A 24,570-nucleotide genomic window follows, 5' to 3' on the forward strand; every position below is an offset into this window, starting at 1 on the left:
TATAATTAATTAAACATTCAAATTAAATGAAAGATTTATTTTCATCATTTTATTTTTCATGCTACCAAGGTTTTAGAAATAAAATCTGCTTTTCAAATCCTTTAGCCTACTGAAGTATGATGGTGTTACAGATGTACATTTTGGACCGAACCGCTCGCTTCATATGGATTAGTTTTACGATCTCTTTATGAACTTTTTATTAAAGCGTCAAAGTGGTAGTTGCGCAGACTGTCAATGGAGGGACAAAAGCTCTCAGATTTCATCAAAAATATCTTCATTTGTGTTGCGAAGATGAACGAAAGTCTGACGGGTTTGGGACGACATGAGGGAGAGTAATTAATGACAATTTTTCATTTTTTTGGTGAACTATCCCTTTAAATATCTCTATAAATCCATAAAAGATTGTTGAAGTCGTTTCATAAAAATGATTTGGGTTTTTTTTTTCCCTCCCATTTCTAAGACTTTATTTTATTGATTTGGGAATTTATTTATTTTCATAAAATGTACAATGTTTTAAAACGTTACAACATCGTTGTCACTTACATGTCGATGTCTGTCTGAGCTGTCGACCGAAAGAGCCGTTGACATGATGACTAGCAGATTACACGATACCTATAATTGACCTTTATTTTTAACAATAATAATCAATTGACTCATTTAATTTGAATTATAATGTATATATTATAAATTACAACGCGTCTATTTATCATTTCAGTAAGCGAGCCCCGGACGTGACGTCAACACATGGGCCGGGTTTCGGCTCCCACCGGAAGTCACCCGAGCGAAATCACTGGTTAGCTTCAAGAGTGATGGGACAGCTACAGTAATTCATTTACTCGGGTATGAACATTTTATTGAATTTAGTTATTTAAACTAATATATTCCGATTAAAAACCCCACCTAAAATTAACCGCTGGAATGTTATTTATGTATTGTGTTATAAACACAAGCTAAGGGAGTCAAGCAGTTTAGCTTTGATTCGTAGCATGACCATCCCATATGGAGACTATAGTGAATTATCATTTAATAATATTCATCTTGAATAACTGCATGCCTGTTTGCAAGTGATTGTATTTGAACTGCCAAACGTGTCCCTTTAATCAGTATTATAATGCCTGGAAGCTACATGCTAAAGCTAAACTGTCAAAACATGCATGTAAACAAACTGACAGCATCAGTTTCAAAACATCATGAGTTGTTTCAAACTTCAAGGGAAGATATGTGTTATCTTTGATATTTGCTGTGACAGCTTGATTGTCATATTGATGTGTTTGTGTAGTTGCAGTTGTAAGTATGGCTCAGACTGAGAAGAAAGCAGGACTTCTGAGGAGAACCTCCTCCTCTAAGAAGCCGCTGAAGGAGAAGGTGGTGCTCATGTATGAGGAGATATTTGCGGTGAGCTTTCATTTGAATCTTCCGAATTATGTTTTTAATACAATCTAAAAAAAGAATGAAAAACAAAAGTCTGTCTATGAAGGGAAGACGAAAGTCTTGGCGATAATCAATTCGATTAAATTTAATCCAGTCGATTAAATTAAATCTATAATTTAATCTATAACATTAATAACTGTTTCTAAGAATGCTGTTTTTATGTTTTTAATATAATATATAATTATTAAAATATAAATAAAAGAGTGTTTATGAAGGAAAAGAGAAAAATTATTAAGAAAAAAAAGTCAAAAAATTAGAATTGATCCTTATCATAAAATATATTAAATTAAAATATATAATTTATCCTGTACAATAAAATGATCGTTGGCTTATTTATGTTTCTTAACACCGTGTTTTTTTGTAAGAATGCTGTTTTTAATATTATCAATAACATAAAAGTTTGTTTATGAAAGGAAGATGAAAGTCTTACCATTAATCAAGAATTATATTATTATCTTAAATGCTACGATTATTTATCCTTATCATTTTCTGAACACAAGAAAGCTTTTTTTCTAAAATATATTTTTAATGAAATCTGAAATTAATCAAATTAAAAAGAGTGTCTATGAAACGGAAGAGGGACAAATCTATCAAATAAATAATTGTATAGATTAAATCTATGAAATACAATAACTTTTTCTAAGAAAACTTTTGATATATTTATAATAAAATCTGTAATTAATAGAAATAGAAATAAATAATGCAATAAATTATAAAAAAGAGACATGTTTTATTTTATTTTCAGTGCTTGCGTTTGCATGTACTTACAAGGTTTTAGAAAAAAAAATCTGCTTTTGAAATCCTTTAAACAGTGTGAAATTATTACAAATGATTCATTTCTTACCAAATGTAATATTGTAGGTTGTAAACACAGTTTTTGCTCTTTCCCATCAGAAAGAAGACCCTACCAAGAACAACCCTCGTTTCTGGGATGAGCTCTTTCTGATGAAGGTCACTGGTCACACAGACGTGTTTGCTCTAGACTGATGTAACACCGTTTTATGAATAAGCGGACGATATGGGTGATGTGTGTGTATCTGCTTTGTCCAGGTGAATCTGGAGTATCTGGAAGGGAAGTTGGAGTCTCTGGATGGGGATGAAGTCATGAAAGTCAAAGACAACATCAACAGTTTGTTCCATCACTGTGTTCAAGCCCTGAGCGAAGAGCACCAGATCAAAGTAGTCAATGCACTCCAGGTAAAATCAGTGCTCATTAATGAAGGAGTTCAATCATTCATCCCCCCATATATATACACTCACCTAAAGGATTATTAGGAACACCTGTTCAATTTCTCATTAATGCAATTATCTAATCAACCAATCACATGGCAGTTGCTTCAATGCATTTAGGGGTGTGGTCCTGGTCAAGACAATCTCCTGAACTCCAAACTGAATGTCAGAATGGGAAAGAAAGGTGATTTAAGCAATTTTGAGCGTGGCATGGTTGTTGGTGCCAGACGGGCCGGTCTGAGTATTTCACAATCTGCTCAGTTACTGGGATTTTCATGCACAACCATTTCTAGGGTTTACAAAGAATGGTGTGAAAAGGGAAAAACATCCAGTATGCGGCAGTCCTGTGGGCGAAAATGCCTTGTTGATGCTAGAGGTCAGAGGAGAATGGGCCGACTGATTCAAGCTGATAGAAGAGCAACTTTGACTGAAATAACCACTCGTTACAACCGAGGTATGCAGCAAAGCATTTGTGAAGCCACAACACGCACAACCTTGAGGCGGATGGGCTACAACAGCAGAAGACCCCACCGGGTACCACTCATCTCCACTACAAATAGGAAAAAGAGGCTACAATTTGCACGAGCTCACCAAAATTGGACAGTTGAAGACTGGAAAAATGTTGCCTGGTCTGATGAGTCTCGATTTCTGTTGAGACATTCAGATGGTAGAGTCAGAATTTGGCGTAAACAGAATGAGAACATGGATCCATCATGCCTTGTTACCACTGTGCAGGCTGGTGGTGGTGGTGTAATGGTGTGGGGGATGTTTTCTTGGCACACTTTAGGCCCCTTAGTGCCAATTGGCCATCGTTTAAATGCCACGGCCTACCTGAGCATTGTTTCTGACCATGTCCATCCCTTTATGACCACCATGTACCCATCCTCTGATGGCTACTTCCAGCAGGATAATGCACCATGTCACAAAGCTCGAATCATTTCAAATTGGTTTCTTGAACATGACAATGAGTTCACTGTACTAAAATGGCCCCCACAGTCACCAGATCTCAACCCAATAGAGCATCTTTCGGATGTGGTGGAACGGGAGCTTCGTGCCCTGGATGTGCATCCCACAAATCTCCATCAACTGCAAGATGCTATCCTATCAATATGGGCCAACATTTCTAAAGAATGCTTTCAGCACCTTGTTGAATCAATGCCACGTAGAATTAAGGCAGTTCTGAAGGCGAAAGGGGGTCAAACACAGTATTAGTATGGTGTTCCTAATAATCCTTTAGGTGAGTGTGTGTGTGTATATATATATATATATATATATATATATATATATATATATATATATATATATATATATATATATATATATCGAGTAATGGAAAGAAAATAAGTTCATATTCATTTTTAATTAACACAATACTAATGTTTTAACTTAGGAAGAGTTCAGAAATCAATATTTGGTGGAATAACCCTGATTTTCAATCACAGCTTTCATGCTTTTCATGTTTTCGGCTTTGTTTGATGGCTTGTGACCATCCATAAAATGAATATGAACTTATTTTCTTTCCATTATTCAAGGTTATTATTCTTTTTCTGCAAAAAATGACAATATTTTTATTTGGAATTTGGGAGAAATGTTGTCAGTAGTTTATAGAATAAAACACAAATGTAAATTTTACCCAAACACATACCTATAAATAGTAAAACCAGAGTTTTACTGAAACTGATAATTTTGCAGTAGTCTCTTAATTTTTTCCAGAGCTATATATATATATATATATATGTATCATTAAGAAAATGAGGCGTATTTTGGGGATCATTTAAATATTTTGTATATATATTATTTATGTCACTTGTTTTTTGTTTTTTTTGCCCCAATACACTGTATTTTAAAAATGCCATTCTCATTACAAACGTAATGATATATTATTTAAATGGTACTTATTCATTATGGTAGTGTTTGTTGTACTGATTTTACGTTGTTCTTTTGTGATTTTTATTTATAGTATTGAGAATTTAATATCGAATAAGGATCACCATTGAGAATAATAGGAATAACTAACAAACTCGAAAGATAAACATCTATACACATCATTTTGCATTTATGATAATGATAATTAAGTGTGCTTAATTATCATAAACGTATTAATGGTGCTAAAAATACACTACCGTTCAAATGTTTGGGGTCAGTAAGATTTCTATTTTCCTGAAAGAAATACTTTCATTCATCAAGCATGCATTAAATCAAAAGTGACAGTAAAGACATTTATAATATTGCATACAATTTCTATTTCAAAGAAATGCTATTGATCAAATAATTTTTTTCAACATTTATAATAATAATAAATGTTTCTTGATCATCATATTAGATTTCTGAAGGATCATGTGACACTGAAGAGTAATGATGCTGAAAATTCAGCTTTGATCACAGGAATAAATTGCATTTTAGTTATTTTAAATTGTAATAACTTTTCACAATATTACTGTTTTTACTGTATTTTTATTAAATAAATGCAGCCTTGGTGAACATAAGATACTTTTTTCAAAACATTACGACATCGACAAAATATAAATTTTTCTTTAGATTTTTAGGTTTAAACTTGACCTGTTGGAAACATAAAACTGTGTAGTTGTGAAATCAGCTTTTGTGTTTGGAGACACACCTTGCATTCGTTTACTTACTGAACACATCATCGAGACACAATGTAACAGTTGCCTTTAACCTAAAGATCTGAATGAGAACGACTACAAATCGAATCCTCTTTCTCTCCGCTTCTTCAGACTCTCTGTGCGCTCTTTAGAGGAGTTCACCAAAAGAACAAATCAGCCACAGGCTTCGACATCATAAACATGCTGATGGGCTTTGACAAAGCAGAGCTCAGGATGAAGGTCAGTGGTTTGTCCCACACACACATGATCTGCAGCTTTGAGTTTAAGTTTAAGTTGTGATGTGATTGTCCACACAGGAGCTAATGGAGAGCCTGGACAGTCTGCTGTGTGGCGACGGATCAGAGAGTCTGAAGAGTCTGTGTCTAAAACTGCTGCTGTGTCTGGTCACTGTAAGAGCCACACATTCATGCTCCTTGTACAAAACCTGCTCGCTTTCGTTCTCTCACTTACAGAAAATCATGTATACGCACACCTCAGCTGGGAAAAGCAAGCAAAACGGTCCTTTTACAATGGAAGTCAATGGGGGAAAGGCATTGGACCAAAAATAAGTGTTAAAATACACAAAGTTTCAAAAGGATAGCAAAAATTATATATGTTCATTGTTCACATGAGACTAGTGTGATATAATATCCTTTTTTCTGCTTTGAACCCCTCTGCTATACTTTCCCCAAAGGCTTTCAGTTGTAAGTGCATTACTGGAAACTGTGGGGTTTTTATAATCAGTAGGCACGTTTCCATTACAGATTTGCGATTTTATTTTTCTAAATGTCGACAAAAAACTATTGCGAAATGACGGCGTTTCCATCAACCGATGTTATGCGACTAAAAACTTAATTTTTTCCTCTCGCTATAAGTAAAGTCATTCCAAAAATCATGGCAACGGGCGTTGGTAGGTTTATGTACTAATCCCAGCCACTGCACTAGCCATTATTATTAATCGAAGGAGATGTATGTGTGTTTTCCAAGCATTAATGGTAAGGAAAGACCCTTATTATACTTGAGAGCGGCACATATGAGGTGTTTCTGGGTGTTTCTCCCTCATATCTGCTTCGAGGTCTTGATTGTGGCATTTATTTGAGGTTTAGAATCCAGTATTCCTGTAATTCTTTCGTCTTTTATAAATTTAATAAAGAACTCTGTCTCATATTCTGTCCAAACACACCGCGTCGTCTACGTCAGGTGACCCGTAAATGTGCAAAAACTGTTTCCATTGCAGTTTTGCGAAATATTTCTTTTTCGAATTGCCTGAAAAACCACCTCATGCGAGCGTAAAAACTTTTTTGCGATAAATGCGAGTGTTTGCGAAATTGACGTGTTTCCATTGAGCGTATTTTCAATTCGCAATTTCATTTTGCGTAATTTGAAGGGTAATGGAAACGCGGCTAGTGACTCTAACTCTCATTAGATCATTAGTAGACTTAGGTTAGGATTCGGGTTAGTAGAATAAGTTACTTATATTCAGTAGAATGTCTAAAGTAAAGAATCGAAATGTGTTAGCAGTGTAACTAAGTAATGTAATTAGTTACATTTTACGGAGTAACTCTTTACTTTTAGAAGTATCTTATGTGTTTTTTTGTCTTTCAGGTCACAGATAATATTAGTCAGAACACCATACTGGAGTATGTGATGATCAACAGTATATTTGAGGCCATTCTGCAGGTAAATCTGCGATTGCTTGCGTTACGTTTGCCGTAATTTCTCAGTGTTAATAGTGCACCGTTTTCCATCTCATCCGCCTCTTTGTGTCCAGATTCTGTCTGACGTTTCCAGTCGATCTCAGCATGGCTACGATGCAGTGGTGCTTTTAGCTCTACTGGTCAACTACAGGAAGTATGAGGTGAATGCACACAGGACACTTTCAAAATTCACTATTTGTAAAAGCACAATAAATACCCAAGTGTTTTAGCACTAAATATCTGAAGCACTGATTGTAATATTTCTGTGAGACTCATTGTTTCCTCTGTTATATGTAGTCTGTGAATCCGTACATCGTCAAACTGTCCATAGTGGATGACGAGCCGACCCTTGATGTGAGTGATTAGGGAGATTCTTTAAATTCAAGATGGTTATTGAGTCTTTGTAATGTAGAGATCTAATGTAATCGATCTTTTCACAGGGCATGGGAATGGTCATCCACCACGCACTTACAGACTACAATAGGTAACTGTAAAAAATGATATTATCAATAAGTTATGGCAACATGTGTTTTTTTACATTGCTTTAACACATCAAAATAAGTAAACTTTTTATGTTATACAAGATACAAGTCAGTTTAATGTAATTTAAGTTGATTGTACTCAATTTAAGGCAGCAACTTTTTTTTTACAGCAAGTAACATGCAATGCAATCTGTTATTTTGTTTTTAGGAAACATTTATATGAACGATTTCATGTATTCTATCCCATATCCACAGGCAATATAAAGACAAAGAAGAAGAAAACCAGGGAGGGTTTTTCTCTACCCTAACCAGCATGGTATAAACCTTTTCTGTCATTTACTCATGTCTTTCCAAACCCGTTTGACTTTTGCTTTGTTTTTGGGGAACACTAAAGGAGATATTTTGCAGAATGTTCTTGCTGCTATTTTTTCCCATTCAATGAAAGTGACTTTGCAACTACAGTTTTATTATAACTCTTCTTTGGTCTACAGGTGGGCAGTATGTTCATCGCTGACGCAGACGAGAAGCTGTCAGTGCAGTAAGTAAAAACTAAAGCACCTTTAAAAATTTAGTTAAGTAGTACTTTTTAAAGGGATGGTTCGGAGAAAATGTCAACCTAGGGTCCTTTGCACCATAACCTCGAGCCAAACACCCCCCCAGAAGCCTTTTCCCCTTGGTCGAACATTATTAAAGTTAGAGCTTATTTAGAGATATCAGCCGAATGGCTTAGTGCAGCGCTAATGGATCCAAGGCTGTATCTCGTAAATTACCCCACTAATAATGCCCAGAATGGTACCAAACTACTACAGTACAAATAGGTTCTGTACTCATAAAACGAGGCATTGGAAAGTTTGTAAGTACATCAGGTTTGTAAGTACATAAATAACACTTGCCTGATGGTCCTGGCCCGTAAAAGTCCTGGCAGTTTTTTGGTATATCCCAAAAAAATCCTTATTTTTTCCGAAGTGTTGACAACGTAGTGTTAACTAATAATTGTTTAGTTACCAACTAAAATATTAGTGCATTCCTGGAACTGGGCATGGTTACACTACATCCTTATGCATCGCTTTCTGCTTGGACTTTTACGGGCTTTTCCCAAATCACTGAAGTGACGTCGATGTCCGGGTTAGCGGTAGCATGAGCCGTCAGGCAATGCTATTTAAATAAACTCCTGATGTACTTACAAACTTTCCAATGCCTCGTTTTATGAGTACAGAACCTATTTGTACTACTGTAGAAGTTTGGTACCATTCTGGGCATTATTAGTGGGGTAATTTACGAGATACATCCTTGGATCCATTAGTGCCTGCACTAAGCCATTCGGCTGATATCTCTAAATAAGCTCTAACTTTAATAATGTTCAACCAATGGAAAAAAGCAAGGGGGAGGGGGAGGGGGAGGAGGGGGAGGGGGAGGAGGGGGGGGGGGGCTCGAGGTCATGGAGCAAAGGACCCTAGGTTGAAATTACTCCGAACCATCCCTTTAACTGGTGATCACAAGGAAAATAGTACCTAAATTGCAATTATTTTTCAAATACACCCCCATTCAAAAGTTTGGCGTCAGTAGGATTTTTTTTAATGGGACACAACACACACAGTTTCTGCCAATCTCATGTTAATCTTCAGTACCTATAGAGTAGTTTTGCATCCTTTGTATCTCCAAAGAGTCTTTATTTTTTTGGCCATGTTTAGCATGTGAATCCAACTCTTTAACAGTGTAAATAAGTCGGAATGCATGAAATGGCATTAGACATCCCCTTTAATGTGTTTGAAGGAATCTCTTATGCACAGCAAGGCTGCAGTTATGATGAAAAATCTTTCCCTTCTTGTATTACATCAAATGCTCCACGTGTCTGATGACTTTATTGTCCTTTAGGACTAACGAAGCCATCCTGCTCGCTCTGTATGAGGCCGTACATCTCAACAGAAACTTCATCACTGTTCTCGCGCAGGTCAGCACTACTCAGTGACAGTGTATTGTTCATTACTGTCTTTTATGCATTGGCGTTATTTTACACTTGCATGTATACATTAATAGGCCTATGCTATATATTAAGAGGTCGTGGATTATTTTCAACAGAGTCATCCAGAGATTGACATGTCAGCAACCCCCGCTGCTCCGGTCCCAGCCTCTCCCACAACCCCGCTGGGCACGACACCGCCCTCTCTGGACAGTGAGTTCTGTGAGATCTCATTTACTCACCCTCATGTCAAAACCAAACGACCTTCTTTCTTCTGCAGAACTCGAAAGTAGTAGTCATGATGCACCATATTTGAATTGAACATGAACACAAATTAGATTTAAGATTTACTATGCTCTGATTGGTCAGATGGTCCAGTCTGCTCTGATTGGTCTACTCTGCTCTGATTGGTCAGATGGCTCAGTCTGTCTTTATTGGTCTACTCTACTCTGATTGGTCAGACTTCCCAGTCTGTTGTGATTGGTCTACTCTGCTCTGATTGGTCAGATGGCTCAGTCTGTTGTGATTGGTTGACTCTGCTCTGATTGGTCAGACTGCCCAGTCTGTTGTGATTGGTCTACTCTGCTCTGATTGGTCAGACGGCCCAGTCTGTTGTGATTGGTTGACTCTGCTCTGATTGGTCAGACTGCCCAGTCTGTTGTGATTGGTCTACTCTGCTCTGATTGGTCAGATGGTTCAGTCTGTTGTGATTGGTCTACTCTGCTCTGATTGGTCAGATGGCTCAGTCTGTCTTTATTGGTTAACTCTGCTCTGATTGGTCAGACGGCCCAGTCTGTTGTGATTGGTCTACTCTGCTCTGATTGGTCAGATGGCCCAGTCTGTTGTGATTGGTCTACTCTGCTCTGATTGGTCAGATGGCCCAGTCTGTTGTGATTGGTCTACTCTGCTCTGATTGGTCAGATGGCTCAGTCTGTCTTTATTGGTTAACTCTGCTCTGATTGGTCAGACGGCCCAGTCTGTTGTGATTGGTCTACTCTGCTCTGATTGGTCAGATGACCCAGTCTGTTGTGATTGGTCTACTCTGCTCTGATTGGTCAGATGGCCCAGTCTGTTGTGATTGGTCTACTCTGCTCTGATTGGTCAGATGGCCCAGTCTGTTGTGATTGGTCTACTCTGCTCTGATTGGTCACAGGGTTCGTACGTTTTGAAAAAACCTGGAAAAGTTATGGAATTTGAAAAATGCAAATTCCAGGCCTGGAAAGGTTTTGGAAAAATAAAAAGACCCAGAAAGTTTTGGAAAAGTCATGGATTTTTTTTTTTTTTTTAACACAGCATAATATGGGATTAATACAAAAACTGTTTAATAAAAAAATATTTCGCGTTGTCTTAACGTCCTTATTTCGGGCGGCATAACGTTCAGTTCACTTCCGATTCACATGTTGCTGAGGCGAAGTCGGTGCTGACAGAAATTTGAAAAGAGGATTGCTGCTCTGGCCGCATGTGAAACGATCAAGCGGGAAGGAAGTCGACCGGAAGTTGAAGTCGGCCGGGTGCCGCCATCTTGAGCGGAACTTCACTTGCGTTAGCAATCCCATTGACTTCCATTCATTTTGGCGTCACTTTGACAGCGAATAACTTTACATCTGAGGCGTTTGAAGACTCCATTTGTCCATTTTTTATTTCTAAAGAAACACGACAATGTATAAAATGCTCCATTACCTTGTAGCTTATGTTATGGCCCCGTAGAAGCAGTTTTTGTAAAAATAGGCTAACGATTGCGTCATAACCAAGCGACTCTTTGTCGCACATTAGAGAGATTACCGTATGGACAGGAGGAGAAGCTCGCTGGCAATCGGGGGGACGTAGAGGCAAAATGACAATATAATTAATCAGAATACCTAGCAAAAGTTGATCCTGCTCCATGCTCATGGACAATTCCTACTCACACTCTCCGTCTCTGCAAGTTTCGGAAGGGAATGATTCAGATTTCTCTTGGCACAGCTACTAGAAGACAGACGTGTTGCTCACGTGGTCCGTGTAACGCTTTGCTCGGTTTGAGTCTGCGCGTCAGGAAAGGAAGTGCTAAGAAATCGCTAAAAATGGGCTTCACTTGTCTCAATTGAGTTCCAATGGGGTCGCTGTGTCCATTTCTTTTACTGTCTATGGAAACGATACGCAGAATATTAGCCTACGTCTGTCTCCTGCACGCGAGAGGAGAGAAGAAAACGAGTAAATGTCAGTTCAATTGTGAGTTCATTCTATATGTTCTTAGGAGTGTGTGCGATATTGTCTATGAACTATGATGATATTGTAATCATTGTTTTAACTATGTACGAGGCACTGCGAGTGCGAGCTGACATCGCGTTTGTCTCTCATGCTTGCTTTCACTGCGTGATGTGTCAGTGCAGTTATAGATGTCATGTCCCCAAATGAGTTTTTGTCTTATATTTATATCATATTATGTTGTTATATTAGAATATCACATGAGCAAGAGTGCCGTTTTCCTTTGCACAATTGCAAATGTGCTATTTATTTTATACAACAGTTAAATTAACAATAAAGTTAACATTGCGAGTTACTTTTTGGACACAATATTGTCAATTTTCACTTTATATCGCCGACGAGAATTTCATAATAAAGTCGTAGTCCAACAGACATCGATGATTTATTTATTTATTTAATGAAATCCGCGTTTTGAACGAATCATTTTAACGATTCAATGAACAATCACTTGTTTTTCTGAATGAATCAGCTGTTTGAACGAATCGGTTGAATAAATGACTCCAATAACTCGCTTAATAAGACGGTGACTTGCCGCCACCTACTGGTGGTTTTAGTTTCATGTTTAAAGTATCCTTTAATTAAAAAGTTAAAATTATAAATCATTTAAATATTGAATAGCTTTATTTATGCAATTGTAAATGAAGTATAAATATAGGCTAATGCCAGTTTTGATGCCGCTTCTGTGTCACCTCTGCACTGCAAGGATGGATTTTAATTTAATGATTTAATTTGACATTAGTACTGTGTTATTCTAATATAATTTAATTTGAATGTTAGAATTTGACATAAAAGGTGATGCATACCTCTAAATACGTTTAGAAAAAATGTCCATATATAGGTGAAAATGCCCCTGGAAATCAGTTTACGGTGGCAAATTTTGCCCCTTAATAAAAATGTTAATTTCAGTCACTGCTGTGAACTGACCACTGCATAGAATATAAAAAATATGAATATCTTCGTGAGTCTGCTGTCAACAACAGGCCTAAACCGGCCAGGATACCAGTACAAAAACACAATCAGTAAAATATCATCTAGGCTAATTATTATCAACAAAATTTTGAAAATATCGAGACATATTTTTGTCAATATTGCGCACCCCTAATGTACGGTATTAATTTTGAGGGTAAATTTTAACACAAATTTTTATTCTTATAATGTCGACTGACATTTTCAGGAATACATAGTCATGGAAATGTGCCGAAAAGTCATGGAAAAGTCATGGAAAAGTATTGGTTAAAATGTGTATGAACCCTGTGGTCAGATGGCCCAGTCTGTTGTGATTGGCCTACTCTGCTCTGATTGGTCAGACGGCTCAGTCTGTTGTGATTGGTCTACTCTGCTCTGATTGGTCAGATGACCCAGTCTGTTGTGATTGGTCTACTCTGCTCTGATTGGTCAGATGGCCCAGTCTGTTGTGATTGGTCTACTCTGCTCTGATTGGTCAGATGGCCCAGTCTGTTGTGATTGGTCTACTCTGCTCTGATTGGTCAGACGGCCCAGTCTGTTGTGATTGGTCTACTCTGCTCTGATTGGTCAGATGGCCCAGTCTGTTGTGATTGGCCTACTCTGCTCTGATTGGTCAGATGGCTCAGTCTGTTGTGATTGGTTGACTCTGCTCTGATTGGTCAGACGGCTCAGTCTGTTGTGATTGGCCTACTCTGCTCTGATTGGTCAGATGGCCCAGTCTGTTGTGATTGGTCTACTCTGCTCTGATTGGTCAGATGGCCCAGTCTGTTGTGATTGGTCTACTCTGCTCTGATTGGTCAGATGGCCCAGTCTGTTGTGATTGGTCTATTCTGCTACGAAAGCTACGCTGGTTAATGCAGGAAGTAAGACTGTAATTACTGACGACTTGTTTCAGGCAGTTCAGAGTCGGTTCTTTGTTTTGGGAGACAATAGACCTTAGTCAGGGTAGTGCCATATTTAATTTTGTTCAGTCGATTGTACTTTTAACAACATACCCATTGTTCACCTGATGAAACGTCTTCAGAAGACAAACTTCACAAAACAGTTTTAAAAAGTTGTGAGTTGTGAAAATGGCATAATCTAGGACCTTTATACATCTATCCCTCACAGCCTCGTTTTCATCTGTGTTAAAGGAGAACTCCGGTCAATTTTAACATTGAGCTCATTTTTTGGTAAATTTGGAGTGCTGTCAATACAGAGAACAACGACAAAAATCGGTGTTGCCTACACCGTGTTATCCTCTTTTTAAAATTTGCACCCTGTTGACTTCAATGGGGCAATATTTAAACCTGCTTTTAGCCTCTTTACATCCTTTATGTGTCATTACAAGTGCACAGGTCATGTGAGTGATTCCTTCAGAGTGAACACGGGTGAATCTGACTGCAGTAGATGTGAAAAATATGTATAAAAATTATGTTATTTAAGCCAGCGCACATACCTGTGTTTACATCCTGTTTTCGGTTGAAGTCCAAAGTAGTCGATTGTCGAGTTCACGCGCATAGGTTTAGTTACCTATGATCACGCGCGTGAACTCGGCAATCGACTACTTTGGACTTCAACCGAAAACAGGATGTAAATACAGGTATGTGCGCTGGCTTAAATAACATAATTTTTATACATATTTTTCACATCTACTGCAGTCAGATTCACTCGTGTTCACTCTGAAGGAATCACTCACATGACCTGTGCACTTGTAAGGACACATCAAGGATGTAAAGAGGCTAAAAGCAGGTTTAAAACTTGCCCCATTGAAGTCAACAGGGTGCAAATTTTAAAAAGAGGATAACACGGTGTAGGCAACACCAATTTTTGTCGTTGTTCTCTGTACTGACAGCACTCCAAATTGACAAAAAAAATGAGCTCAATGTTAAAATTGACCGGAGTTCTCCTTTAACTTCAATATGGCGTCTAACCTGACTAAGGTCTATAACTTCTTTTATCTGCACTTTGATCTTTGAAACTTTTGCAGACCTTTACATTCACAAACAGTTTCATTACACAATACATGAAAAGTCATATCCGAAAAAGCATGCATTGCTTCATATTACTTTCAGTGGCTGTTATATAATAAAACAAACCACTATTAAATGGTCATAGCAGTAACCAGTAGGAAGGTCTGTTTGAATAATAAAATGCTTTGAGCTTTTTAAATAAATGTTGACCCTATGAATGGTGCCTTCAGTCTGTGTTATATAGTAGAGCAGCACCACACTTCCTTAAACTAACGCCACGCTTACATTTGCCTCTAAATCACGTGTCACTTATGCTGCTTTTCGCAATGCATCCTTTTGAAAACTTGATTTCCATTAGCTGTATGAAATATTAAATCCACTCAGATCTGGCAGACTGAAAATCCCATGGTGCTTGTGGCGTATTCTCATGCCTGAATGGGCCAACAGAGCTCAATTATCTATAATCATGATGGCACTGATTACTTGGTTGGTCTAAAAAAATGCACTATATAATTAGGCTACCTTATCTTAGTTAAGGACCATTCACACCAAGGACAATAACTCAAGCATTTAAAGTGTCAGACGACAAAACTGCAACACACACAAATAAACAGATTGTTGTACCCTGGTGTCTGTGCTGATATTGTTATTAATATCATTACTATTGTAATAGTTAGGGTTCTTCTTATTATTATTATTATTCCGCTCTGAAAGTCTATGGCAGCCCATGGAACCGTATGGTAAAAAGTTATGAAATTTGGCACAATGATAGAGGAGAGTCAGAACATTGACCACAGCAATTTTGGAGTCTCTAACTCAATTTCTCTAGCGCCACCAACTGGTCAAAAATGATATGCAATTTATTCATATTGCATGTGATTTGTATTTGTGATTTTTTTTTTTTTTTTTTTTAGCCATTTTGACTAAAATAATCTAAAAATGTCTTTAATTATTGTTACAGTGTAATTCTGAATCTCCAAGCTATGCTTGCATGTCCCTTTTGTGCTTGTTCCCGATAATATCTGCTCGCAGATATATTTTTTGTTGTTATCGTTATAGTCTTGCTACATACTCTAAAATGTGGACTTTCTAATTAATACTATATACTTTTTTAATTAATACTTTTAGTGTGTAGTAGAAATGCACAAATTGGGGCGAATGATCATTCTCAGAAATGATTCACCATTCTTTCATTCTCTCTTGGCAGTGATGAATAATCCTGAGCTTCCTCTGGACCCGAACTTGCAGACAAGTAATCTTCTTATAACGTTCCTGAAATATTCCTCCATCATAATGCAGGACACCAAAGGCAAGATATCACTTTTCCTGTACTCAACGTTTTCCAAAAGCCTAGTGAGCTTCCTTGCTGCCTACAGCCTACCTAGGCAGCGTCCAATCTCAAATGGAACTGGTAGACTCGGCTAACTATTGATTTCAATGGAGTTTGTTGTTAGCATGTTGCTAAGCTAATGACATGATACTCTTATAAGCATAAAAACAAAAAGTACACACACTTTTTGATAAAATAGTACATTTTTAATTGGTATTTGATTAATTATATGTATTACCTTATATCTATTACCAGCATTTTTCTTGCTGCTTCCACCATTTTTGATTTTGGAGCTTGTTGCAATGCATTATGGGATTGCATTCTTTGCAAAGGATACATGCAGTTTTGCATTTGGCCGAAAGAATGTGTCATAGAAGGCAACATAACTCTACCTACTATCTACTTTTTTGGAACAGCTTCTGAGTTAACGCACTTAATGCCTTTAAATGCTGCCCACATAGGGAGCTCACTAGATTTTGGAACGGAGCCATTTATTTATCTTATTTTTAGACCATGATTATGCACAGCTTACAATAGTTTTTCTCTGTATATTCTCAGATGAACACAGACTCAACAGTGCCCGACTGTGCCTCATCATTCTGACCTGTATAGCTGAGGTATGTTTCTTTATTTTTTGTGTGTGTGTGTAAACGATTCTCTCCTTTGACCGCTTTTCCTCTCGCTATCTGTTTAATAGGACCAGTATGCCGATGCCTTTCTCCACGATGATAACATGAACTTCAGGGTCAACTTGCACAGAATGGTAAGAGTCTCATTTCCCAGGTCTGTAAATGGCAGAATCCAAATACAGCAACGATGTTTCTGGCATACAAAACAGCCAACTGCCTGACCCCATGTTACATCCAATCCATTATTAAATGGTACGTCCCAGCCTCACTGCTGCGGTAAATCCACTTAAAAAGCTGAAAAAACAGCCCACCTGTGCAGTCTAACTCTTATACTTTTGACTGAAATCAACCTTGTCCAAGTCAAAAATGTAAAAATAAATAAATAAATGAAGGCCATACATTGAAAGTCAATGCTGTTTGGACTGGTTGAAGTCAAATCTTAAATATACCGGTCTCTTACTGATATCACGTGTGTTTCAGCCCATGAGACACCGGAAGAAAGCCGCGGATAAGAACGTCCCCTCCCGACCTTTAGTGTGTGCGGTTCTGGGTGAGTCGAGTGTTCAGAACCAGGGATTTCTTTTGTGAATGATTTTATGATTATATGTGTAATTTTGTGAACGTTTATATGAGTATTCCTTGTCTTTGCAGATCTGATGGTCGAGTTCATTGTTACTCATATGATGAAGGAATTTCCTATGGATCTCTATGTGTGAGTTTCTATTTAGGGGTGTAACGGTTAGTATATAACCGTGAGACCGACGGTTAGAGTTGAACACCGCCATTAGATCTCTATAACCGCCAAAACCGTGTTAAAATATTTTTTACTAACATTTTTTATCATAGAGAATGTTTAAACACTAATTAAAAACAATTGTTAACAGTCTGTGTCATTAATGGTCTACGTCGTTTCCAACTGTATTTGATTCTTTGCCAAGTACCAACGCAAGTTTTGTTTTGTAAATCGTCAGACATGATTTTTACCACTTCATTAAGTTTTGCTTTGTAGAAAACCTTTCTTTAGGTTAGACAATATAATAACCGTGACATTGAGGCGCCAGCGCGCCGCGTTCACTTCCATTGCATTGTTAAAAGCCTTTCTTTAAAGCGAATTTCGTTTTGTACAAATTGTATCTTAATTTTAATAAATGTTTCATCAACCAATTGCATGTATTTAATAAATAAAAAGCAAATGACAATATAATAACCGTGACATGGAGGCGCCGTGCGCCGCGTTCACTTGCATTGCATTGTGAACTAGAGCGCATCTCATCGTAAATGAATGAAACTCAGCGTAGGCCTCATACATTAGCATTAAATATCTGCTGCATCCTTTCTGGAACAGACAAGGGCTTTCTTGTGGCTCGCATCAGCAGAGCATTGCATCGTCCATAGACCGCAAAACAATCAGCGGGTGGGTGCGGCTTTGAAATCCGTGATCCGTGTATCTCTATCGATAACAACATTGAATACTACACAAATTTTTTTTTTTTTTTTTTTAATTTAGGCGATCAAATAGCTAATCGTCTGCTCGTTTTTTCAAACTAAGTTGTCCTATAACAGACTAACGTCGCAACGCCCCCCCCCCCCCCCCCCGACGACGGTTATGTTACGAACCGTCACATTTGACTCACGTCATAACCATCATCACCAATTTCTGAAACCGGCACACCCCTTTTTCTATATAATATGTTCTGTATGTGTGTGCGTTTCTATGGGAGTGAGAGCTGGAGAAAGAGAGCGTAGATAAAGAAACGTAATTTTGTTGGAAAAACATGAACATTTTTTCTTATTTTTATCCCAGTGTTCATTGTCTTTGTGGGTTTTGGTTAATCGTAGGCTGTAAGGACCTTTGAAATAACTCTGAAATTACATTTGGCGATATGGACCCGCCTGGAATTACGTTAGCTGTGCGTTTACTGGAAAATAATTGCACTCCTTAAACCGTTTGTCAGCCAGTCAGAGTCAAGCATTCGGCAGCCCTGTAGGATAAGCTGTTTTAAATACTGCAATGCTTAGGTTAATGTGGATATGGTGAGAATGAATTGTTTTATTTATTTTAGGCGCTGCATTCAAATAATTCACAAACTGATCTGCTACCAGAAAAAGTGCAGAGTCAGACTGCACTACACATGGAGAGACTTCTGGTCAGGTATGATCCTTACTATGCGAACAAAAGGCAGAAGTGTTGAAATTATTATTATTTTTTTTATTTTATTTTTCTGTTCTTTATTTTTTGTTTAGCTTTTTCTTCTTTTATTTTTATGTTATGCCTTTTCTTTGCTTTTGTTTTGTTTACATTTTTAGTTTTTTTTAGTTCTTTTTTACATTGTTTTATTTTTTTGTTTTTTCGTTTATTTTTTGTTTTGTGTTTCGCTTCTGTTGTTGTTTTTTTTACAGTGTTTTTTATTGTTTTTTGTTCATTTATTTTTTTATTTTTTTATTTTTGTTTTTGTTTTTTATTGCTTTTTTGTTCATTTATTTATTTGTTTTTTGTTTTTTAGTGTTTTTTATTGTGTTTTGTGTTCATTTATTTGTTTATTTTTATTTTGTTTTTGTTTTTTTTTAGTGTTTTTTATTGTTTTTTTGTTCATTTATTTATTTTTTGCTTTCTGCATGTGTTTATTTCTACATGGTTTTTATTTATAATAAGAATAATAAATAAAAAACTCTTTGAATATTTCTCTGCAACCCCTTATAATGAGTCTGTTAATGATCATCTAAATCTGTGCTGGCAGTCTGTGTGGGGTCACAGGTCAAAAATAGTCATCGAACCGCTTCAGATGGCTCTGTTGATTTGTGTGTTTCCAGCTCTCATTAACCTTCTGAAGTTCCTGCTGTCTAATGAGACCATCCTTCTGGCAAAGCACAATATCTTCCAGCTGGCTCTTCAGGTAAAACACACTCACTATGAGCGGTACAGATACACTTGGGGTTCACATTTCACACTCTAGGAACGTTTACGTTTTCTCACCTTTCCTGACGTCCTCGTTCTTTCTTTTTTGTAGGTGGTGAACCTCTTTAATATGTTCATCACATATGGAGACACGTTTCTGCCCACCCCCAGCAGTTACGACGAGCTCTATTACGAGATTATACGCATGCATCAGGTGTTCGATAACCTCTACTGCATGGGTAAGTCTCCACTCCAGTCCTGCTGTGTGTGTACATGCTCCTTTTTTCCCATAATCCCTAAAGCACTAACCTGATCTTCATGACGCTTCAGTGCTGAGAGTCTCCACCAACGCTGGCCAGTGGAAGGAGCCCGCTAGTAAAGTTACGCACGCTCTTGTCAACGTCAGGTAAAACCCTTACATTAACATCTTTTGAAATGGACAGGTTTATTGAAACTATCATACTTGGTACATCAGGTGTTTATGGCTCATTATAGTAAGAATTTGAAGCTCATACTTGAGGAGAAAAAACACATCCGCTTTATTCAAACAGAGCAAAAATATGCGATTTGAAGCAAATGCTGATATTTATATGGACAAAACAATATGATGAAATTGTAAAATTACCCCTGAAAGATCTTTTAAAGTCATTATTGTGTTAGATGAGAAAAGCATTGAATTGACATTACATAAAATAGCTTTAGAAAGAAATATTTTGATTCGACAGAATTTATTACACATAAACTTTTAAGGTAACATTTTTTGAAATTACATTTAGGTATAGTCATTAAAATGGCTGATTCATTCAGGAATGAAGCAAGAGAGCATCTTTATGAATGGCTCACTGATTCATCGATTCGTTCAAAACCGCAGATTCATTCACACCAATGTATGTTGATCCAGACACACAACAACTCTGCTCTGGCTTTGTTTGGTATTATTATAGACTGTTATGTCTAAAATGTAACGCATACACTTTTTGTTTATTGAACTGTTGTATAAAATCAATATCTCATTTGCGCTCGTGCAGATATTCAGGGGAAAAACGACACACTTGCTTATGTGATATTGCTAAACTGAGATGAACAAATAAACATTCCTCAAAAGCCTGATAATCATATTTGATAGTCACATTTTGACATAACTTTTCTAACAAATAATGTACGGTTAATTATGTGAAGCAAAGTTGCTTCAGCCCAGTAATTGAAATATTAATAGCATTATGAAAGTTATTCTCACGTTTACTTTATAAAAATCAGTAAAGATTTCACCTCAAAAGGACACGTGAACCACCTGGACGTTTGTGCAATTACACTAAAAGGCCTTTTACTCGCTAAAAACTATAAACTATAAATCAGACGACAGATCGTGTTGATCATTTAGAGGCCATAGAAGTTGCATATCAAATATGACACAGTAGACTGTATAGGGTTCATTTTAAATAGTTTTCATAATAAATATTGAGATGATTTATTTCACTCTTTATTTAAATTAACATAGTTTTTTTAAATATACTACTTTTTGTAATTTGCAAAAATATTATACATTTTTTTTACATTGAAGGACTTTCTATAAAAGCCATAAACATGACTATAAAAGAAAAATTTAGGATAAAGATATTATTGAATATTTAGTCTACTTATATTAATTTGCATACCAGTTACAAGTATGTTATAAAGATGCTGGATGAAATCATGGACTGCTTTAGTTTAAGTCTATGACTAACATTCAGAGCTTTGGTATTGTGTGCGTTTTCGTATTATTTGGTTTGGTTTGGGGCGTAGTGAATAAATTATTGATTTTAGAGTCTGAGGTAATGTGGAAGCGTTCTCTGGGCTTTCAGAGACGTCACCATGTGTTTGTGCCGCACAAAAGAAGTCGACCGTTGTTGTATTTTTAAAGCATACATAATGCAAAGCATTACAGCAGAATATTTGAAAGAACCACACCTTTGAACTTCCATATAACCCTACCTTTTATTCTCACGCAGACATGTGATAGGACAGCTAGTGTGGTGTTTTTCAGTGCAGGTCACATACTCAAGTATATGAAATATATCTCATTTTGCCTGTTTTTCTTTGTTCTTGTACTTTCAGAGCAATTATTAACCATTTCAATCCTAAGATTGAGTCGTACGCTGCTGTGAACCACATCTCGCAGCTCTCAGAAGATCAGGTAACTGAATACATTCACATCAGATTGATGCTCATATACCAAAACTGGAGTAATGATGCTGAAAATTCAGCTTTGATCACAGGAATAAATTACATTTTACAACATTCACATAGACAACAGTTATTACTGTTTTTATTTTTTGTATTTTTAATCAAATAAATGCAGCTTTGGTGAGCATAAGAGTCTTCTTTAAAAAGAGAAAAATAGTGAAATAAATATATTACAATAAATTAAAATAATAATAGATTGTCGACTTGTAATAATACCACATTTTAGATTTTCATTAAATTTGTGCTGGAAATGACGGCGTTGGAAATGAAATAACTAGCTTTTCGTGTATCTAAATACATCCACACTTTATTTATGTGCCTGTGTGCTGTGGCACGGCATCTAGTCATCCTGTGAAATGAGAGAATTGGTGTGGAATCTGAATAGGCTAAAACTCTATATGTGTCTGGATGAAAGCCCTCTTATAGAAGAGCTGTTCGTCACAGGTGTTTGTGGCCACAGGTGTGGCTTAATTACCCTTTGATCTGTTGGGTAATGATGCCATGTGCTGGAAGTGAGGTCAGTTTTACAGATGGTAATGCCAGCTGTCAGTCGCAATCCCAAAATCTCGTCTCTTTTATCTCGCAGTGCCAGATGCTTCCACACGACCTCTATCTACCCTCTCTGGCTCGCTCCGTTTAGTTGAAGTGCATGGGTGTGTGTCTTTCCATCAGCCTGTCCCAGTCAAATTCCAGACCAATCCACTTTAAAATCACTGTTCACAATGTGACTTCAAACTGCCTATAGTTTGGGAAAGCTAGAGTATCTTGCCACAATTACCACAGAAAACTGCTTTGATTTGTCTCTAATTTTGACTAAGACAGCTGTTGGACATGGTGCCATTTGCAAAGGGTCTCTCTGAATATAATGAGAAATTCAATACAAATTTGGGAAATTCAATAAAACTCTTTTTTAATATCTACCAAAAAACTATTTTTTCAGAATAAAATGTCAGAAGTTTTATTTAAAAAAATAATATAATTACATTTTTTATAAAACGTTTGCTAGAATTGGTGTAAAATACCATTACATTTAATTCAATGATTTTATAAATACAGGAATAATTTTTTAAATACAGGAATAAAATGCATACAAATTTTCGTAACATTTGCTTTATGTAAACAAATTAAAACTATTTTAAATGTAAAATTCAACATTTTGAGACTCTAAAATATGCTTACTTGTAGCTGGTCAAATACAGGACAAAACAACAATAAAAAACTTTATCTAGGGCTGTTTGACTGCATTAAAGCTCTAATTCATAATTAATTATACAACCACACAAGCTTTAATGCAGAGTCAAGGAGCTTTAGATAAAGGTTTTTTTGTGTTGTTTTGTCCTGTATTTGACCAGCTACAAGTAAGCAAATGTTTTGTGTTACATTTTATAAGATGAATGCAAATTTTGCAAATTTGTCAAGTTTGCAGATTGAGTTCTTGCTTGGTCAGCTGATATTTAGAGAACAGTGTGACGGAAAGCGCGTGCCATTTGTGGTGGTTCGTGTCTGTATCAGAAGTCATGTGATCATTCCAGTGTGTTCCTGTAGTTCTATTAGACATTAACCACATGTCTTTTGACCATTGTTAGAACATAGATAATATTCCATAGTCTTCCAAGTGGATTTGTGTCGATGCACTGTTTTTGTTTTTTTTGGTAACACTTTACAATAAGGTTCATTAGTTAATGTATTGACTAGCATGAACTAACCATTAACAATATCATTTTCTTACTGTTTGTGTTATTATTTGTTAATGTTAGTTAAAAATACAGTCGTTCATTGTTAGTTCACAGTGCATTAACTAATGTTAAATGCTGTATAAGTGCAGTTCATTATTAGTTCATGCTAACTAATGTAGTAAACTAATGTTAACTAATGAACCTTATTGTAAAGTGTTACCGTTTTTTTACATACTGAGGGGACAGTCGAAATTGTGGTAACCGATACTGTGCATAGAGATGAAGTTGGGTTGAACCTGTAATTTATGTCGTTCTCTGCCCTGTAGGTGCTGGAGGTGGTACGGTCAAACTACGACACACTAACCTTGAAGCTGCAGGACGGTCTGGATCAGTTCGAGCGTTATTCAGAGCAGCCTAGAGAAGCGGGCTTTTTCAAGGAGCTGGTAAGCTTTTGAGTCACTTGGCAAGCTACTTCCTTGCTTTGGTTGTGTTAACTTGTCTGGTACGGTATACAACACTGTATAATCACAGAATAGGAGAGAGAGATCATGCTTTGAAGACTAATACACTATTCTCTCTGTCATCTCTGATGAAATCAGCCGTTTTCTCTACATTAGGGCTGTTTTAGACAGACTGTTCGAAAATATTCACTTACTGGATCCTTGGACTGAAAACTTTCCAGGAGATTACAGTTTAAATGATCTGAAAACATAACATTCGATCTCTTGTCTAAAAACCTGGTTCTTTTCGCTGATTTAATGTATTGATATTATTGAAATTATGAATCAGTAATTTATTTATTTTTACCACTATGTAATGAAATAGTGATGTTAATCGAATTATAAATGTCAATTCATGATATGTAAATATATCACATTCAACATATGTAAAAACCGTATATCACATTCAACAGTGTACATTGTGTCAAGTTATCAGTGCTGGAATTGTAAAGCCGAACATTTTGGTGTCCATTTTAGGAACACTTTTCCTACTTAACTGAGCCCACTTTGCCCTTAGGAACACATTGCTGCGTTAAATTTTAATGTAAAGTGAATTTATGACCACACACACACCTGCCTCAACACTTTTCTTTTCATGGTGACAGGATATCAATTTGTTTTGATGCACAGATGCTGTTTTTCTCTTCTTCTAGGTGCGCTCCATCAGTCTGAACGTGAGGAAGAACGTGTCTCTAAGCACCATGAGTCAGGATCTTCTGCTGAAGGAATTCTCCTCTATATCCTGAATCAA

General features: G+C 36.7%; 1 protein-coding gene across 1 annotated transcript; it reads left to right on the forward strand.

Moving 5' to 3' along the window:
* The first annotated feature begins 742 nt into the window (after positions 1–742).
* armh3 (armadillo like helical domain containing 3) lies at positions 743–24,570 on the forward strand. Its single transcript, XM_079889697.1, has 26 exons — positions 743–840; positions 1,280–1,395; positions 2,326–2,382; positions 2,482–2,628; positions 5,397–5,504; positions 5,582–5,674; positions 6,870–6,944; positions 7,036–7,122; positions 7,259–7,315; positions 7,402–7,445; positions 7,699–7,759; positions 7,935–7,981; positions 9,319–9,394; positions 9,523–9,616; positions 15,773–15,874; positions 16,454–16,512; positions 16,593–16,658; positions 17,005–17,074; positions 17,176–17,236; positions 18,588–18,676; positions 19,336–19,418; positions 19,533–19,659; positions 19,751–19,826; positions 21,515–21,593; positions 23,646–23,762; positions 24,473–24,570. Exons 2-26 carry the CDS (start codon positions 1,294–1,296, stop codon positions 24,563–24,565), a joined length of 2,070 nt encoding a protein of 689 aa, XP_079745823.1. The 5' UTR covers positions 743–840; positions 1,280–1,293; the 3' UTR covers positions 24,566–24,570.

This window comes from Squalius cephalus (genome assembly GCF_949319135.1).
Source record: "Squalius cephalus genome assembly, chromosome: 13".
In the NCBI taxonomy this organism is placed as follows: domain Eukaryota; kingdom Metazoa; phylum Chordata; class Actinopteri; order Cypriniformes; family Leuciscidae; genus Squalius; species Squalius cephalus.